At 44.0% G+C, this 19,235-nt stretch overlaps 1 protein-coding gene across 3 annotated transcripts in view; it reads left to right on the top strand.

The window, feature by feature from the left end:
- mapk15 (mitogen-activated protein kinase 15) overlaps window positions 1-19,007 on the top strand; it is a 182,629-nt gene extending 163,622 nt beyond the window's left edge. For all 3 annotated transcript variants that reach the window (XM_073055254.1, XM_073055253.1, XM_073055255.1), the window contains one exon: window positions 16,834-19,007. In XM_073055254.1, coding sequence (XP_072911355.1) covers window positions 16,834-17,019 — 186 coding nt within the window. In that variant the 3' untranslated portion in view covers window positions 17,020-19,007. The remainder of the gene's footprint in view (window positions 1-16,833) is intronic.
- The last annotated feature ends 228 nt before the right edge of the window (window positions 19,008-19,235 follow it).

Raw genomic sequence — 19,235 nt, 5'->3', positions numbered from 1 at the left:
AGCAAATTTGCTGATGTTATTTTCTATGCCTTCATCCAAATCGTTAACATAAATGGTAAACAGCTGTGGTCCCAATACCGAGCCCTGTGGCACCCCACTAGTCACCACCTGCCATTCCGAGAAACACCCATTCACTGCTACCCTTTGCTTCCTGTCTGCCAACCAGTTTTCTATCCATGTCAATGCCTTCCCCCCGATGCCCTGAGCTTTGATTTTACACACCAATCTTCTATGTGGGACCTTATCAAATGCCTTCTGAAAATATTGGTAGGTCAAATATGATGGCAGAATATAGTATTAATGCTAAGATTGTTGGCAGTGTGGAGGATCAGAGGGATCTTGGGGTCCAAGTCCATCGGACGCTCAAAGCTGCTGCGCAGATTGACTCTGTGGTTAAGGCATACGGTGTAATGGCCTTCATCAGTCGTGGAATTGAATTTTGGAGCCGAGAAGTAATGTTACAGCAATATAGGACCCTGGTCAGACCCCACTTGGAGTACTGTGCTCAGTTCTGGTCACCTCACTACAGGAATGATGTGGAAACTGTAGAAAGGGTGCAGAGGATATTTACAAGAATGTTGCCTGGATTGGGGAGCATGCCTCATGAAAACAGGTTGACTGAACTTGGCGATGGAGGATGAGAGGTGACCTGATAGAGGTGTATAAGATGATGAGAGGTATTGATGAGAGGTGTGGATAGTCAGAGGCTTTTTCCCAGGGCTGAAATGGCTGTCATAAGAGGGCACTGGTTTAAGGTGCTTGGGAGTAGGTACAGAGGAGATGTCCGGTAAGTTTTTTACACAGAGAGTGGTGAGTGCGTGGAATGGACTGCTGGCAATGGTGGTGGAGTCGGATGTGATAGTGTCTTTTAGGAGAACTTTGGATAGGTACATGGAGCTTAGAAAAATAGAGGACGATGGGGAAGTCTAGTAATTTCTAAGGTAGGGACATGTTCGGCACAACTTTGTGGGCCAAAGGGCCTATATTGTGCTGTAGGTTTTCTGTTTCTAATTTCTTTTGTTACCTCTTCAAAAAACTCAATTAGGCTCGTGAGGCTGCGGCAGCCCACTTACCACTGATTGCCAACCGGAGAAGCACTCATTTATACCAACTCTCTGCCTTGTATTGGTTAACCAATGCACTAACCATACCAATAAACTTCCTCCGACTCCATGCATCCATATCTTATTTAAAAGTCTCTTGTGTGGTACCTTATCAAAGGCCTTCTGGAAATCCAAGTATACGACATCCACCTGTTCCCCTTTATCCACTGCACTCATTATGTCCTGAAAGTGGGATATAATCGTCTCTCACAATCGCCCTGATCTCATCCTTAATTAAGAGGTCTTTCAACTTTTTGAGCACCTTCCCTCTTGTAACAGTAACTGCAACTACTTCTCTTCCTTCACACACAACATCAGGCATGCTGCTAGTGTCTTCCTCAGTGAAGGCTGACGCAAAATATTTAGTTCATCAGCCATTTCCTTGTCCCTCATTATTATTTCTCCTGCCTCATTTTCTAGCAGTCCTCTCATTTTCCTTGTAGTTTAATGTACTTGAAAAAAACTTCTACTATCCACTTTGATATTATTTTCTAGCTTGTTTTCATATTTCCTCTTTTCCCTTATAATGATTTTTTAGTTGCTCTCTGTAAAAACTTCTCGATCCTTGATCTTCCCATTAATTTTGCTTTGTTCTATGCCCTTTCTTTTGTTTTTACAATAGCTTTGACTACCGTCAGCCATGGTTATACTATTTTACCATTTGAGTATTTCCTCATTTTTGGAATACACATATCCTGCACCTTCCTCATTTTCCCCAGAAACACACACCATTGCTGCTCTGCTGACTTCCCTGCCAGCAGCTCCTTCCAATTTATTTTGGCTAACTCCTCTCTCATACCACTGTAGTTTACCTCAGTCCATTGAAATACTGCTACTTCAGACTTTACTTTCTCCCTATCAGATTTCAACTTGAACACAATCATATTGTGATCACTTGTTCCTTAGGGTTCTTTTATCTTAAGCTCCCTAAAGACCTCCAGTTCATTACATAACACCCAATCCAGTATAGCTGATCCCCTAGTAGGCACAATGACAAACTGTTCTAAAAAGCTATCTCTTCGGCATTCAACAAACTCACTCTCTTGAGATCCATTACCAACCTGATTTTCCCAATTGTCCTGCATGTTAAAATCTCCCATGGCTACCATAGCATTGCCCTTTTGACTCGCCTTTTTTTATTTCCTGTTGTAACCTGTGGTCCACCTCCTAGTCACTGTTGGGAGGCCTGTATGTAACTGCAATCAACGTTCTTTTACCCTTGCGTTTTCTTAACTCAACTCACAAGGATTCAACATCTTCCAGTACCAATAGAGTCATACTACCCCCTCTGCTTTGACTTCCTATCCCTCCGATCTAATGTGTAACCTTGGACATTCAGCTCCCAACTACAACCATCTTCAGCCACAAATTACTTATGGTCACAACATCTACCTGGCAATCTCTAATATTGCACCAAGATCATCCACCTTATTTCTTATACTACATGCATTTAGATACAATACCTTGCGTACCATATTTGCTATCCTTTCTGATTCTGCATCCCTAATGATTTGATACTCAGCCTGTTGGCTGCAACTGTCCCATCACCTGCCTGCCCTTCCTGACAATCTGACTGCACACTGTCTTTACTTTTTTACCATCCATCCTATCCTGAGTCTCTTCACTCCAGTTCCCACCACCCTGCCAAGTTAGTTTAAAGCCTCCCCAACAGCTCTAACAATCCTGCCTGTGAGAATATTGGTCCCCTCGGGCTCAGGTGCAACCCTTCACTTTTGAACAGGTCATACCTTCCCCGGAAGAGATCCCAGTTATCCAAGAACCTGAAGCCCTGCTCCCTGCACCAGCTTCTCAGCCACTCACTTATCTGCCATATCATCCTGTTTCTACCCTCACTGGCTTGTTTAATCCTAGCCTAATCACAAAACCATTTTAAAATGACCAATTAGCCTACCAACCAGTACATCTTTGGACTGTGGAAGGAAAATGAAACATCCAAGGAGAACATATTAACTCCTTACAGGCAGCGGCAGGAATTGAACCCCAGTCTCCTGTACTGTAAAGCATTGTGCTAGCCGCTACGCTACTGTGCCATGGCCAGATCGTTGGCATATGTCATGAAATTTGTAGTGTTTCTGGCAATGATACAACGCAATACATAAAAATAGAAAAATGTGAACTACAGTAAGTATGTATATATATTAAATAGTTAAGTAAGTAGTGCAAAAATAAAAATTAAGAACTAGTGAGGTAGTGTTCACAGATTTAATGTCCATTCAGAGATCAAATGGCAGAGGGAAACAAGCTGTCTCTGAATCACCGAGGGTGTGCCTTCAGGCTTCTGTACCTCCTCCCTAATGATAGCAATGAGTACAAGGCATGCCCTGGTTGATGTGGATGCTTAATATTGGATGCTGCCTTTTTTAGGCACCGTTCCTTGAAGGTGACCTGGATGCTATGGGAGCTGGTGCCCATGATGGAGCTGACTAAGCTTACAATTCTCTGTAGCTTATTCTGATCCTTTGCAGTAGCGCCTCCCCCACCCCACCCTATACCAGATAGTGATGCAGCTAGTTAGAATTCTTTCCACGGTACATCTATAGAAATTTGCAAGTGTCTTTAGTGATAAACCAGATCTCCTGAAGCTCCTAATGAAATATAACTGCTGTCATGCCTTCTTCATGTTGCATCGATTATTTGGGCCTGGGAGAGATCTTCAGAGGTATTGACACCTAAGAACTTGAAGTTGCTCACACTTTCCACTTCTGATCTCTCTGTGAGAACTGGTGTGTGTTCTCTCATATTTCCCTTTCTGCAGTCCACAATCAGTTCTTTGGTATTACTGATGTTGAATGAACGGTATTTGTAGCGACACCACTCAACTAGCTGATATATCTCACTCCTGTACACCATCTTGACACCATCTGAATTCTCCCAACAGTAGTTGTATCATCAGCAAATTTATAGGTGGCGTTTGAGCTGTGTAGCCACACAGTCATGGGTTGGAGAGAGTAGAACAGTGGAGTGAGCACACATCCCTGAGGTGTGCCGGCAATGACTGTCAGCAAGGTGGACATGTTCTTTCTGATCTGCACAGACTCTGGTCTTCTGGTTAGGAAATCAAGGATGTATTTGCAGAGAAAGGTACGGAGGCCTAGGTTCTGTACCTTTTCGATCAGTATGGTGTTGTTACAAGAATCACCCCTTGTAATAACGGACAGTGAGAAACAGATAATCTGTATTTATCGACAAGTAACTTTTATTGTTTCCACTAAAAGCATGTGGGTTCACAAACTGGCTCCGTTTGCACCCTACTAGAATCCCTGACCCTCCATGAACAGTCAGTGAAGAGAAAAGGTATTAAGTCAAGTCAAGTCGCTTTTATTGTCATTTCGACCATAACTGCTGGTACTGTACATAGTAAAAATGAGACAAAATTTTTCAGGACCATGGTGTTACATGACACAGTACAAAAACTAGACTGAACTACGTAAAAAAACAACACAGAGAAAGCTACACTAGACTACAGACCTACACAGGACTGCATAAAGTGCACAAAAACAGTGCAGGCATTACAATAAATAATAAGCAGGACAATAGGGCAAGGTGTCAGTCCAGGCTTTGAGTATTGAGGAGTCTGATAGCTTGGGGGAAGGAACTGTTACATAGTCTGGTTGTGAGAGCCCAAATGCTTCGGAGCCTTTTCCCAGACGGCAGGAGGGAGAAGAGATTGTATGAGGGGGTGCATGGGGTCCTTCATAATGCTGTTTCCTTTGCGAATGCAGCGTGTAGTGTAAATATCCGTGATGGCGGGAAGAGAGACCCCGATGATCTTCTCAGCTGACCTCACTATCCGCTGCAGGGTCTTGCGATCCGAGATGGTGCAATTTCCGAACCAGGAAGTGATGCAGCTGCTCAGGATGCTCTCAATACAACCCCTGTAGAATGTGATGAGGATGGGGGGTGGGAGATGGACTTTCCTCAGCCTTCACAGAAAGTAGAGACGCTGCTGGGCTTTCTTTGCTATGGAGCTGGTGTTGAGGGACCAGGTGAGATTCTCTGTCAGGTGAACACCAAGAAACTTGGTGCTTTTTACAATCTCTATCGAGGAGCCGTCGATGTTCAGCAGGGAGTGGTCACTGTGTGGCCAGGCATTCCTCATGGTCTCAATCTCCACGTGTCCGTGGGGTCCTCCTTATCTGCGATGATTGGTCTCTGCCTGCTGGAGAGTTATCGCCCCTGTGTATTTGGAGCTGCTGAGTCTTGTACCGTTCCTCATCAATTGAACCATTCGATCTCCATCCCATTGGCTCAAGGTCACCTGACCTACCTGGGTCAATTTCTTACTGGTCACTGTATAGGACTGCAGCCAATATTGTTTCATGGCTCTGCCCATCCCAGCCTTGTGTATTTGTGTCTTTACACAACCCAGTTAGAGTCTAATGAGATTACCAATTGCAGGTCTGGCATTTTACGTAACAAGTAGCTGCTCCTCTGAGAATGGTCTCAGGTTTATTGCTCTGATTAGATTGTCCCAGAGCAAGAATCAGTTGAGTCTTTTCCCTTTACGTAACAAATGGCTACTTGTTTGAGAATGGTCTCAGGTTTAGTAGATCATTATCCGAAGCATCCTGTGTCCACGTTCAGTTGCTCTGATTAGATTATCCAAGAGCAAGAATCAGTTTGGAGTCTACAAAAAAGGGGGAAACAAAGACAACTGGTTTGACTGCTTCCCCTGTCCTTGATCAGACTGAAGTTTCTTCTGGCCAACAATGTTAAACGCTGAGCTGTAGTCAATGAACAGCATTCTAACATAGGCCCTTGTATAGTCCAGGTGATCTAAGCCATGTGAAAAGCCAATGAGATCTCATCTCCCTTAGTTCTATTGTGGCAACAGGCAAATTGCAGTGGGTCCAGATCCTTGCTGAGGCAGAAGTTAATTCTAGCCATAAACAACTTCTCAAGGACTTCATCACCATAGATGTGAGTGTTGCTGGATGATAGTAGTTCAGGCAGCTCAACCCGCTCTTCTTGGGCTCTGGTAGGATTGTTGCCCTTTTGAAGCAGGTGGGAACTTCCAACTGCAGCAATGAGAGACTGAAAATGTCTTTGAGCACCCTCACCAAATAGCACAGGTTTTCAGAGCCCTACCAGGTATTCCATTGGAGTCTGTCGCCTTGCAAGGTTTCACCCTGTTGAAAGACAGCCTGATGTCAGCCTCCGAGACAGGGATCACAGGGTCACTAGATGCTGCAAAGATCCTAATAGCTGAAGTTTTATTCTCCCTTTCAAAAGGTGCATGAAAAGCATTGAGCCAGTCTGGGAGTGAAGCATCACAGCTATTCATGATGTTAGGTTTTGCTTTGTAGGAAGTAATGGCCTGCAAACCCTGCCAGAGTTGATGTGCATCTGATTCCACCTCTAACCTTGTTCAGAATTGCTCCTTTGTTCTTGAAATAGCCCTCTGCAAGTTGTACTGTACTTGGGTTGCCATACTTGAATGCCACAGATCTAGCACCTCAGCAGACTACGAATCTCCATGGCTGGCTTTTGATTTGGGAATATGCAATATGTTCTTGTAGGCACGTACTCATCCAGAGAGCAGTGGTGGATAACTGTTTGTCAGGTTGGAGGCCTGTGACTAGTGGTGTGCCTCAGGGATCTGTACTGGGTCCAATGTTGTTTGTCATATACATTAATGATCTGGATGATGGGGTGGTAAATTGGATTAGTAAGTATGAAGATGATGCTAAGATTGGTGGCGTTGTGGATAATGAAGTAGGTTTTCAAAGCTTGCGGAGAGATTTAGGCCAGTTAGAAGAGTGGGCTGAAAGATGGCAGATGGAGTTTAATGCTGATAAGTGTGAAGTGCTACATTTTGGTAGGACTAATCAAAATAGGACATACATGTTAAATGGTAGGGCATTGAGGAATGCAGTAGAACGGAGTGATCTAGGAATAATGGTGCATAGTTCCCTGAAGGTGGAATCTCATGTGGATAGGGTGGTGAAGAAAGCTTTTGGTATGCTGGCCTTTATAAATCAGAGCATTTATAATGGAGTTGGGATGTAATGTTAAAATTGTACATGGCATTGGTGAGGCCAAATTTGGAGTATTGTGTACAGTTCTGGTCACCGAATTATAGGAAAGATGTCAACAAAATAGAGGGAGTGCAGAGGAGATTTAGAAGCATAGAAACATAGAAAATAGGTGCAGGAGTAGGCCATTCGGCCCTTTTTGCCTGCACCGCCATTCAGTATGATCATGGCTGATCATCCAACTCAGAACCCTGTACCTGCTTTCTCTCCATAACCCCTGATCCCTTTAGCCACAAGGGCCATATCTAACTTCCTCTTAAATATAGCCAATGAACTGGCCTCAACTGTTTACTGTGGCAGAGAATTCCACAGATTCACCACTCTCTGTGTGAAGAAGTTTTTCCTCATCTCGGTCCTAAAAGGCTTCCCCTTTATCCTTAAACTGTGACTCCTCGTTCTGGACTTCCCCAACATTGGAAACAATCTTCCTGCATCTAGCCTGTCCAATCCCTTTAGAATTTTATACGTTTCAATAAGATCACCCCTCAGTCTTCTAAATTCCAGTGAGTATAAGCCTAGTCGATCCAGTCTTTCTTCATATGAAAGTCCTGCCATCCCAGGAATCACTCTGGTGAACCTTCTTTGTACTCCCTCTATGGCAAGAATGTCTTTCCTCAGATTAGGGGACCAAAACTTCACACAATACTCTAGGTGCAGTCTCACCAAGGCCTTGTACAACTGTAGTAGAACCTCCCTGCTCCTGTACTCAAATCCTTTTGCTATGAATGCCAACATACCATTTGCCTTTTTCACAGCCTGCTGTACCTGCATACCCACCTTCAATGACTGGTGTACAATGACACCCAGGTCTCGTTGCACCTCCCCTTTTCCTAATCGGCCACCGTTCAGATAATAATCTGTTTTCCTGTTCTTGCAACCAAAGTGGATAAGCTCACATTTATCCACATTAAATTGCATCTGCCATGAATTTGCCCACTCACCTAACCTATCCAAGTCACCCTGCATCCTCTTAGCATCCTCCTCACAGCTAACACCGCCGCCCAGCTTCGTGTCATCCGCAGACTTGGAGATGCTGCATTTAATTCCCTCGTCTAAATCATTAATATATGTTGTAAACAACTGGGGTCCCAGCACTGAGCCTTGCGGTACCCCACTAGTCACTGCCTGCCATTCTGAAAAGGTCCCGTTTACTCCCACTCTTTGCTTCCTGTCTGCCAACCAATTCTCTATCCACATCAATACCATACCCCCAATACCGCATGCTTTAAGTTTGCACACTAATCTCCTGTGTGGGACCTTGTTAAAAGCTTTTTAAAAATCTAAATATACCACATCTACTGGCTCTCCCCTATCCACTCTACTAGTTACATCTTCAAAAAATTCTATAAGATTCGTCAGACATGATTTTCCTTTCACAAATCCATGCCGACTTTGTCCGATGATTTCACCTCTTTACAAATGTGCTGTTATCACATCTTTGATAACCGACTCTAGCATTTTCCCCACCACCGATGTCAGACTAACCGGTCTATAATTCCCCGGTTTCTCTCTCCCTCCTTTTTTAAAACGTGGGGTTACATTAGCCACCCTCCAATCCTCAGGAACTAATCCAGAATCTAAGGAGTTTTGAAAAATTATCACTAATGCATCCACTATTTCTTGGGCTACTTCCTTAAGCACTCTGGGATGCAGACCATCTGGCCCTGGGGATTTATCTGCCTTTAATCCGTTCAATTTACCTAACACCACTTCCCTACTAACATGTATTTCCCTCAGTTCCTCCATCTCACTAGACCCTCGGTCCCCTACTATTTCCGGAAGATTATTTATGTCTTCCTTAGTGAAGACAGAACCAAAGTAGTTATTCAATTGGTCTGCCATGTCTTTGTTCCCTATGATCAATTCACCTGTTTCTGACTGTAAGGGACCTACATTTGTCTTGACCAATCTTTTTCTTTTCACATATCTATAAAAGCTTTTACAGTCAGTTTTTATGTTCCCTGCCAGCTTTCTCTCATAATCTTTTTTCCCTTTCCTAATTAAGCCCTTTGTCCTCCTCTGCTGGTCTCTGAATTTCCCCCAGTCCTCAGGTGTGCCGCTTTTTTAAAACTAATTTATATGTTTCTTCTTAATTTCCCTTTTCAGCCATGGGTGCACTACCTTCCCTGGTTTATTCTTTTGCCAAACTGGGATGAACAATTGTTGTAGTTCATCCATGTGATCTTTAAATGCTTGCCATTGCATGTCCACCGTCAACCCTTTAAGTATCATTTGCCAGTCTATCTTAGCTAATTCACGTCTCATACCTTCAAGGTTACCCTTCTTTAGGTTTAGAACCTTTGTTTCTGAGTTAACTATGTCACTCTCCATCTTAATGAAGAATTCCACCATATTATGGTCACTCTTACCCAAGGGGCCTTGCACGACAAGATTGCTAACTAACCCTTCCTCATTGCTCAATACCCAATCTAGAATGGCCTACTCTCTAGTTGGTTCCTCGCCATGTTGGTTCAGAAAACCATCCCGCATACATTCCAAGAAATCCTCTTCCTCAGCACCCTTACCAATTTGGTTCACCCAATCTATATGTAGATTGAAGTCACCCATTATAACTACAGTTCCTTTATTGCACGCATTTCTAATTTCCTGTTTAATGCCATCCCCAAACTCACTACTACTGTTAGGTGGCCTGTACACAACTCCCACCAGCGTTTTCTGCCCCTTAGTGTTTAGCAGCTCTACCCATATCGATTCCACATCCTCCAGGCTAATGTCCTTCCTTTCTATTGCGTTAATCTCCTCTCTAACCAGCAATGCTACCCCACCTCCTTTTCTTTCCTGTCTATCCCTCCTGAATATTGAATATCCCTGGATGTTGAGCTCCCATCCTTGGTCACCCTGGAGCCATGTCTCTGTGATCCCAACTATATAATATTCATTTATTAGAATGTTACCTGGGTTTCAGCACCTAAGTTACAGAGAGAGGTTGAAAAAGTTAGGTCTTTATTCTTTGGAGTGTAGAAGGTTGAGGGGGGACTTGATAGAGGTATTTAAAATTATGAAGGGGATAGATAGAGTTGACGTGGATAGGCTTTTACCATTGAGACTAGGGGAGATTCAAACAAGAAGACATGAGTTGAGAGTTAAGGGGCAAAAGTTTAGGGGTAACACCAGGGGAACTTCTTTACTCAGAGAGTGGTAGCTGTGCGGAACGAGCTTCCAGTAGAAGTGGTAGAGTAAGGTTTGATTTTGTCATTTAAAAAATAATTGGATAGGTATATGGACAGGAAGGGAATGGAGTGTTATGGGTTGAGTGCAGTTAGGTGGGACTAAGTGAGAGTAAGTGTTCAGCACGGACTAGAAGGGCCGAGATGGCCTGTTTCCATGCTGTAATTGTTATATGGTTATACAGTAGTTTTTAATGAAGTCAGTAACAGCTGTGGGGTACTCATTCAGACTCAAAAATGAATCCCTGAGTACAGTCCATTCCACTGATTCAAAGCAATCCTGTAAGTGCACCTGTGCTTCCCTTGGTCCTCACTTCCGGTGAAAATAAATGTGAAACCCCTTTTTTATGAAACGGCGTTCAACAAGGGTAACTTTCCCTAATACTTTAACAGTACTTAAAACCCTAAACAACAATTCATCTGGGCTGGGATATCCACCCCATTCAGTATTTGTTGCAGGTAATGTCTTTGAATTGCACCAAAGCTTATCCCCTGCGGGGTCCATAATCAGATGTCTTAATCTTTTCCGGGCACTAGTTTAAACACAGGCTTAAACACACAACCCACTTGAATCAATTCTTACAGCAAATACACAGTATTAGTGAATCAGGTCACGGATGATAGCCCCCACAATGAAACCTATTTTAGCCGAGCATCTCCAGAAAAATGGCTGGTTAACCCCTCACTAGCAAGCCAATAGACTTTTTCAAACAATGTACATCTAGGGTCAATATGACTTGGGTCCTACCAGACTGCGAGAGCTGGGATATTTCAGCTATCCACATCCCAATCTGAGTGAATACTGTGTAAATGCAGCCCACATACAATTACCTGTCAGGAAGAAATAACAGGTCATACACTATGTACAATTATAAGAAAATATATTTATAAATTAGAAACATAAAAACATAGAAAACCTAGAGCACAATACAGGCTCTTTGGTCCACAATGCTGTGCCGAACAAGTACTTCAGAAATTACCTAGGGTTACCCATAGCCCTCTATTTTTCTAAGCTCCATGTACCTATCCAGGAGTCTCTTAAAAGATCCTATCATATCCACCTCCACCACCGTCATTGGCGGCCCATTCCACGCACTCACCACTCTCCGTGTAAAAAAGCTTACCCCTGCCATCTCCTCTGTACCTACTTCCAAGCACCTTAAAACTCTGCCCTCTCGTGTTAGCCAATTCAGCCCTGGGAAAAAGCCTCTGACTATCCACATGATTAATCCCTCTTATATCATCATCATCATTATCTTATACACCTCTATCAGGTTACCTCTCATCCTCTGCCGCTTCAAGGAGAAAAGGCTGTTGACTCAACCTATTCTCATAAGGCATGCTCCCCAATCCAGGCAACATCCTTGAAAATATCCTCTGCACCCTTTCTACAGTTTCCACATCCTTCCTGTAGTAAGATGACCAGAAATGAGCAAAGTACTCCATGGGGTCTGCCCAGGGTCCTATATAGCTGTAACAGTACCTCTTAGCTCTTGAACTCAATCCCACAGTTGTTGAAGGCCAATGTGCCAATGTGTGCCTTCTTAACAACAGAGTCAACCTGTGCAGCAGCTTTCAGTGTCCTATGGATTTGGACCCCAAGATCCTTCTGATCCTCCACACTGCCAAGAGTCTTGCCATTAATACTATATTCTGCCATCATATTTGACCTACCAAAATTAATCACCTCAAAATTTTCTGGGTTGAACTCCATCTGCGACTTCTCAGCCCAGTTTTGCATCCTATCAATGTCCAGTTGTAACCTTTGACAGCCCTCCACACTGTCCACAACACCCCCAACCTTTGTGTCATCAGCAAATTTACTAACCCGTCCCTCCATTTCCTCATCCAGGTCATTTATAAAAATCATGAAAAGTAGGGGTCCTAGAACAGATCCCTGAGGCACACCATGGGTCACTGACCTCAATGCAGAATATGACCTGTGCACAACCACTCTTTGCCTTCTGTGGGCAAGCTAATTCTGGATCCACAAAGCAAGGTCCTCTTGGATCCCATGCCTCATTACTTTCTCAATAAGCCTTGCATGGGGTACCTTTCCAAATGCCTTGCTGAAATCCATATACATTACATCTACTGCTCTATTTTCATCGACGTGTTTAGTTACATCCTGAAAAAATTCAGTCAGTCTGATAAGGCACAAAACCATGCTGACTATTCCTAATCATATTATGCCTCTCCAAATGTTTATAAATCCTGCCTCTCAGGATCTTTAGAGTTAGGATGTGGGTTAGGGTTACCCCTAACCCTAAACCTAATGCGAGGTTTTCAATCCACTGTAAGTCATCCCTGCAATCGCTAAAATCCTTTTCTGCAGTGAACACTGAAGCAAAGTATTCATTAAATACCTCTGCTATCTCCTCCGGTTCCATACACACTTTTCCACTGTCACACTTGATTGGTCCTACTCTCTCACATCTTATTCTCTTGTTCTTCACATACTCGTAGAATGCCTTTGGGGTTTTTCTTTAATCCTGCTTGTCAAGCCCTTCTCCTGGCCCCTTCTTGCTCTCTGAATTTCATTCTTAAGCTCCTTCCTGCTAGCCTTATAATCTTCCAGAATTCTATCATTACCTATTTTTTTGAACCTTTTGTAAGCTTTTCTTCTTGATGACATTTTCAATAGCCTTTGTACACCATGATTCCTGTACCCTACCATCCTTTCCTGTCTCATTGGAACATACCTATGCAGAACACCACGTAAATATCCCCTGAACATTTGCCACATTTCTGCTGTACATTTCCTTGAGAACATCTGTTCCCAATTTATGCTTCCAAGTTCCTACCTGATAGCTTCGTGTTTCTCCTTACTATATTTAAACACATTCCTAATTTGTCTGTTCCTATCGCTCTCCAGTGCTATGGTAAAGCAGATAGAATTGTGATCACCATCTCCAAAATGCTCTCTCAGTGCGAGATCTGACACCCGACCAGCTTCATTTCCAGATCAAGTACAGCCTCTCCCCTTGTAGGCTTATCTACATACTGTGTCAGGAAACCTTCCTGAACACACCTAGCAAACTCCACCCCCTCTAAACCCCTTGCTCTAGGGAAATGCCAATCGATATTGGGGAAATTAGAATCTCCCACCCTGTTATTATTATACCTTTCCAGAATCTGTCTCTTTATCTGCTCCTTATTATTATCTGCTCCTGCTATTATTGGGTGGTCTATAAAAACAACACCCAGTAGAGTTATTGACCCCTTCCAGTTTCTAACTTCCCCCACAGAGACTAAGTAGACAATCTCTCCATGACTTCCTCCTTTTCTGCAGCCATGACAGTATCTCGGATCAACAGTGCCAAGCCCCCTCCTCTTTTGCCTCCCTCATGTCCTTTCCGAAATATAAAGCCTGGCACTCTAAGTAACCATTGCTACCCCAAGCCATCGAGTCTCTTTAATGGCCCCAACATCATAGCTCCAAGTACTGATCCATGCTCTAAGCTCACCCACTTTGTTCATGATACTCTTTGCACTAAAATGGACACATCTCAAACCATCGATCTGAGCGTATCCCTTCTCTATTACCTGCCTATCCTCCCTCTCATACTGTCTCCAAGCTTTTTCTATTTGTGAGTCAGCCGCCCCTTCCTCTGTTCAGTTCGGTTCCCACCCCCTACAATTCTAGTTTAAACACTCCCCAATAGCCCCCTCTCAGAAATCCCATTATGATGGTAACCTCCCTGTTTGCTGGAGAAATTGTGGAAATCAAAATGCAAATCATTATCATATTTTTTGGGACTGCCCTGTTATCAAAAACTATTAGAGGGGGATACACAATGCCCTACAAAACATCTTTAAATGTGAAATACCCTTGGAGAGTAAGACCATATATTTTGGATATATACCTCAAGAATGGTTGAAAAGAGATAAATATTTAATGAATATACTGTTGGTAGCTGGTAAAAAGACTCTTACTAGGAAATGGTTATCAGAGGAGAGCCCAACTTTAAATACATGGATGGAAATCACAATGGACATTAACAAAATCGAGAAGATAACAGCATCTGTTAATCATAAGCTGGAACAATTTGATTCATACTGGGAAAAATGGTTTAACTACATAATGCCTCATAGGCCTGATTTTATTCTCACAAATCAATGAATCTGTTGTAAAAAAAAAGATCACTCCCTACTTGTACATAGTTCTTTCCTTTTGCTTGTTTTTTCTTTCCACTCTTTTCTATACCCCAGATAAATACTTTGTGGAGATTTTGTGATATATATGTACAATGTCTGAAATACATCTTATGGAAATGTTTGTTTGATGAACTTCAATTAAAAAAATAAATTACAAAAAAAAACTCTCCCCAATAACCTTAGCAAACCTCCCTGCCAGGATATTGGTCCCTCTCAGATTCAAGTGCAACCTGTCCTTTTTGTACAGGTCACATCTGTTCAAAAAGACATCTCAATGATCCAGAAATCTGAATACCTACTCCAATCCCTCAGCCACACATTTATCCTCCAACTAACTCTATTCTTATACTCACTGCCGCGAGATTACTACCTTTGAGGTCCTGCTTCTCAACTTCCTTCCTAACTCCCTGTCGTCTGTTTTCAGGACCATCTCCCTTTTTCTACCTATGTCATTGGTGCCCATATGTACCACGACCTCTGCTGTTCACCTTTCCACTTCAGGATACCGTGGACACGATCAGAAACATCCCAGACCCTGGCACCTGGGAGGCAAGCTACCATTCGTATTTCTTTCCTGCATCCACAGAATCGCCTGTCTGACCTCCTAACTATAGAGTCCCCTATCACTACTGCCTTCTTCCTTTCCCTACCCTTCTGAGCCACAGGGCCAGACAATGTGCCAGAGGCGCGGCCACTGCTGCTTCCCCCAGGTTGGCCGTCACCCCCCCCCCCCCCCCCAACAGTACTCAGACAAGAGTACTTATTGTTAAGGGGGCACCCAAAGGGGTACTCTCTGGTATCTGACTCTTGCCCTTCCCTCTCCTTACTGTTACCCACTTATCTGTCTCCTGAGGCCCCGGTGTGACTACTTGCCTATAGCTCCTCTGTATCACCTCCTCACGTTCCCTGACCAGACAAAGGTCATCAAGGTTCATCTCCAGTTCCCTAACCCAGTCACTAAGGTGCAGCTTGATGCACCTGGTGCAGATGTGACCGTCCAGGAGGCTGAGAGTGTCCCAAACTTACCATATCTGACGCCCAGTACAGAACACCAGCCTCACAGACATGCTTCCTGTTTCTATTCCTCACAGGTAACCTACTTCGCCTCAACCCATTATCGCCGAAGCCCGATTGAATTGACTTTATTTATTCCTTCATATACATGAGGAGTAAAATTCTTTATGTTAAGTCTCTGTCTAAATATGCAATTTATAGTACTTTATAATAAATAGTACGTACAATAGGACAGTCAATATAACATAGAAATACAATTGTATCAGCGTGAATTAATCATTCTGATGACCTTGGTGGAAGAAGCTGTCCCGGAGCCTTCTGGTCCTGACTTTTATGCTGTGGTACTGTTTCCCGGATGGTAGCAGCTGGAACAGTTTGTGGTTGGGGTGACTGGGTTCCCCAATGATCCTTCGTGCCCTTTTTACATACCTGTCTTTGTAAATGTCCTGAATAGTGGGAAGTTCACATCTACAGATGCGCTGGGCTGTCTGCACTACTCTCTGCAGAGTCCTGCGATTGAGGGAAGTACAGTTCCAATACCAGGCAGTGATGCAGCCAGTCAGGATGCTCTCAATTGTGCCCCTGTAGAAAGTTATTGGGATTTGGGGGTCCATACCAATCTTCTACAACTGTCTGAGGTGAAAGAGGTGCTGTTGTGCTTTTTTCACTACACAGCTGGTATGTACAGACCACGTGAGGCCCTTGGTGATGTGTAAATGTCACTTCATCAAATGGTTATTAAAGAAGAAAGGGGAAAAATGATAAATAGGCCCTTTATAACTAAAACAATCAAACGTGCACAAGTTGGGGTCCATATACTCACGGCACCAACTCCTATTCATCAACCACTGAGAGAACTCTCCATCTTGGACTCCATCAAATCACGCATTCTGGTTGGATCGAATCTTACCGTCAGTTCTCTCGATCTTCTCTCTCCATCTCCTGCAGAAAGGACCTCGACATCTTTCGTGTACATCACAAAACCTCTCTGCCCAGCTTTCTCTAGAACTTTCTCCCAATTCCACCATTCCTGGCTGACCCGACATTCTTAAGCTGAACATCACAACCCATTATCTTTAATGGTAACCCAAACACTGCCAGCAGAAAATGCTGCTTAGATATTACATGACATATCCCACAGCATTAACAGTAAATGCTTAGCAGTAAAATCTTAACTAGGGCATTACAAGTGTAATGAATAATTGTGCAGAAGATAGTACCCAGAGAGTCAGCAGGGGCATGAAGAGAGACATTATCTGACTGAGTGGTGTGGTGGGCACTGCCTCCAACATTCCTTTCTGCTCTGTTTTATAGAACCCAAGGCCACAGTCACAAAGCCGAGAGAACCGTCCTGTGAAGAAGATGTTCCAGATGACATCAAACATGGAGGCAGCAGGGAACCCAAAAGCTGCCTGGGGCAGTTACTCACAGACATATGGAGTCATCAGTCAGACAGGGCTGGAAAACCTTCGTAACTTTCAGAGGCAAAACAAGCCGTAGAAGACATCGACCGCAGGGTCTTGGGACTGGGTGTCATTGCAGGTTAAGAAAACCACAGCTCAGATGGGCAGGAAGGGAATCACAGGATGGACAGCAAATGGACCTGGAGGGCTGGGATAGGTTGAACAGTGTAGGACAGATACATAACACACGTGACAGGAGGGCTGGGATGGGTTGGATAGTATGGGACAGATACATAACTGTGACAGGAGGGCTGGGATGGGTGGGCAGTATAGGACAGATACATAACACATGACATAGGTGGGCTGGGATGGGTCAGACTGTCAGACATACATGTGACAGGACGACTGGGATAGGTTGGACACTATAGGACAGATACATAACACACAGGGTAGGAGGGCTGGGTTGGATCAGACCATGTTTGACAGATATGCATACATGTGACAGGAGGACTGGGACAGGTCGAGCAAGGTTAGACAGACATATAACACGGTATAGGAGGACTGGGGTGGTCGGACAATGTAGGACAGATACATAACACATGGGGCAGGAGGGCTGGGACGGGTCAGACAGTGTAGGACAGATACAGAGCACATGGGACAGGAGGGCTGGGACTTGGCTGTTCAGCCTATTGAGCCTGTTCCGCCATTCCATCCTGGCTGATTCTGGATTCCACTCAATCCCATGCACCTGCCCTCAATTTTGAGGCTGTACCCTCTAGATCTGGATAGCCCCACCATTGGAAACATCCTCTCCACATGTACCCTATTTAGTCCTTTAAACATTAACACAACATACAGGAGGGCTGGGACAGTTTGGGCAGTGTTAGACAGATACACAACACAGTACAGGAGGGCTGGATGGATCGGGCCCTGTTAAGCAGATACATAACACACAGTACAGGAGGTTGGGAAGGGTTGGGTAGTGTTAGACAGTTACACAACATACATCATAAGGAGGGCTGAGACAGGTTGGGCTGTACTGGACAGATATCAGATACAGAATGTACATGCTACAGGAGAGATTGAAGTGGTTGGGCAGTAATGGACACCCACACAGGACAGGAAGGATGGGATGGGTTCAACAGTGTTTGCCAAATGCACAACATACACAAGGACCAGACAGGAGGGCATAGAAGGATGAAGGATGGTGTCTGCAGACACAGGAAGAAGTATACACCAGATCACATAGGGCTGTGTCCAAAAAGCTTCAACACTCGTATGCAACTTTAGTTACACAAGAGATTCTGTAGATGCTGGAAATCCAGAGCAACACACACAAAATGCTGGAGATGCTCACCAGGTCAGGCAGCATTTATGAAAATGAACAAACTGTCCCGATGACAGTTCTCAGCCCAAAATGTCAACTGTTTATTCATCTCCAGAGATGGTGCCTGACCTGCTGAGTTCTTCCAGCATTGTGTGTGTTGCCATGTAAATGTAGCCTCTCTGATCTCAGGAAGCAGGTTTTGTATATTATACTGAGTTTTGTTCCCTTGTGTTTACTGATAGTTCTGGTTTAGTGCCACAAGGAGACTGTCCTTCCCTGCTGGGCTTGTGAAGTTTGGTAACATACACAAAATGCTGGAGGAACTCAGCAAGCCATGGAGCATCTATGGAAAAGAGTAATTAATCAATGTTTTGGGCCAAGATCCTTCATGAAGTTGAATTCCAGCATCTGCAGATTTTCTTTTGTTAGTGAAGTTTCGTGCTATTCTCCAGTGGCAGTTCTGGAACTTTGGGAGAGCCCAGCGAATGATCCATGAAGTTCTAAGGCAAAGGGATCCCCAACCTGAGGGGGTTGCAGTGCCAGCGCTGATATAGTTCCCAGAAAGGGTTAGTGTGTGCAGATGTCCACCATCTTATTTTGTAATTGCCTACCTCCTGCTGTGGCCAATGAAGTGATTCTGGGGTCTACTGCAGGATTGGTTCTTGTAAGTATATAGTAATTGGACTGGCGCATTGTCTATATATGCCCAGACTGTGCTGGTGATAGTCGATGTTTAATAAAACTCAACAATTTACTCACTTCATGGAAGCAAACTAGTTGAGTGATTCCTCCTCCATATCTACACCCACCCTAACCACCAGATCCACCTCTATGACCACTGATAATCTCATAACCTCTACATAACCATCATCCTCTGCAGAGTCTTCTACCCATGCACTTTATGTTATCGGATCCTCTTTGCTGACTGTAGACCTACCCTTTACTCCTGTTCTGTGATGGGGCTTCCCCCCCCCCCCCCACTCCAG

Source organism: Hemitrygon akajei, chromosome 8 (assembly GCF_048418815.1).
Source record: "Hemitrygon akajei chromosome 8, sHemAka1.3, whole genome shotgun sequence".
NCBI classification, from domain to species: Eukaryota; Metazoa; Chordata; class Chondrichthyes; order Myliobatiformes; family Dasyatidae; genus Hemitrygon; species Hemitrygon akajei.
This window is presented reverse-complemented; position numbering and strand designations above follow the sequence as displayed.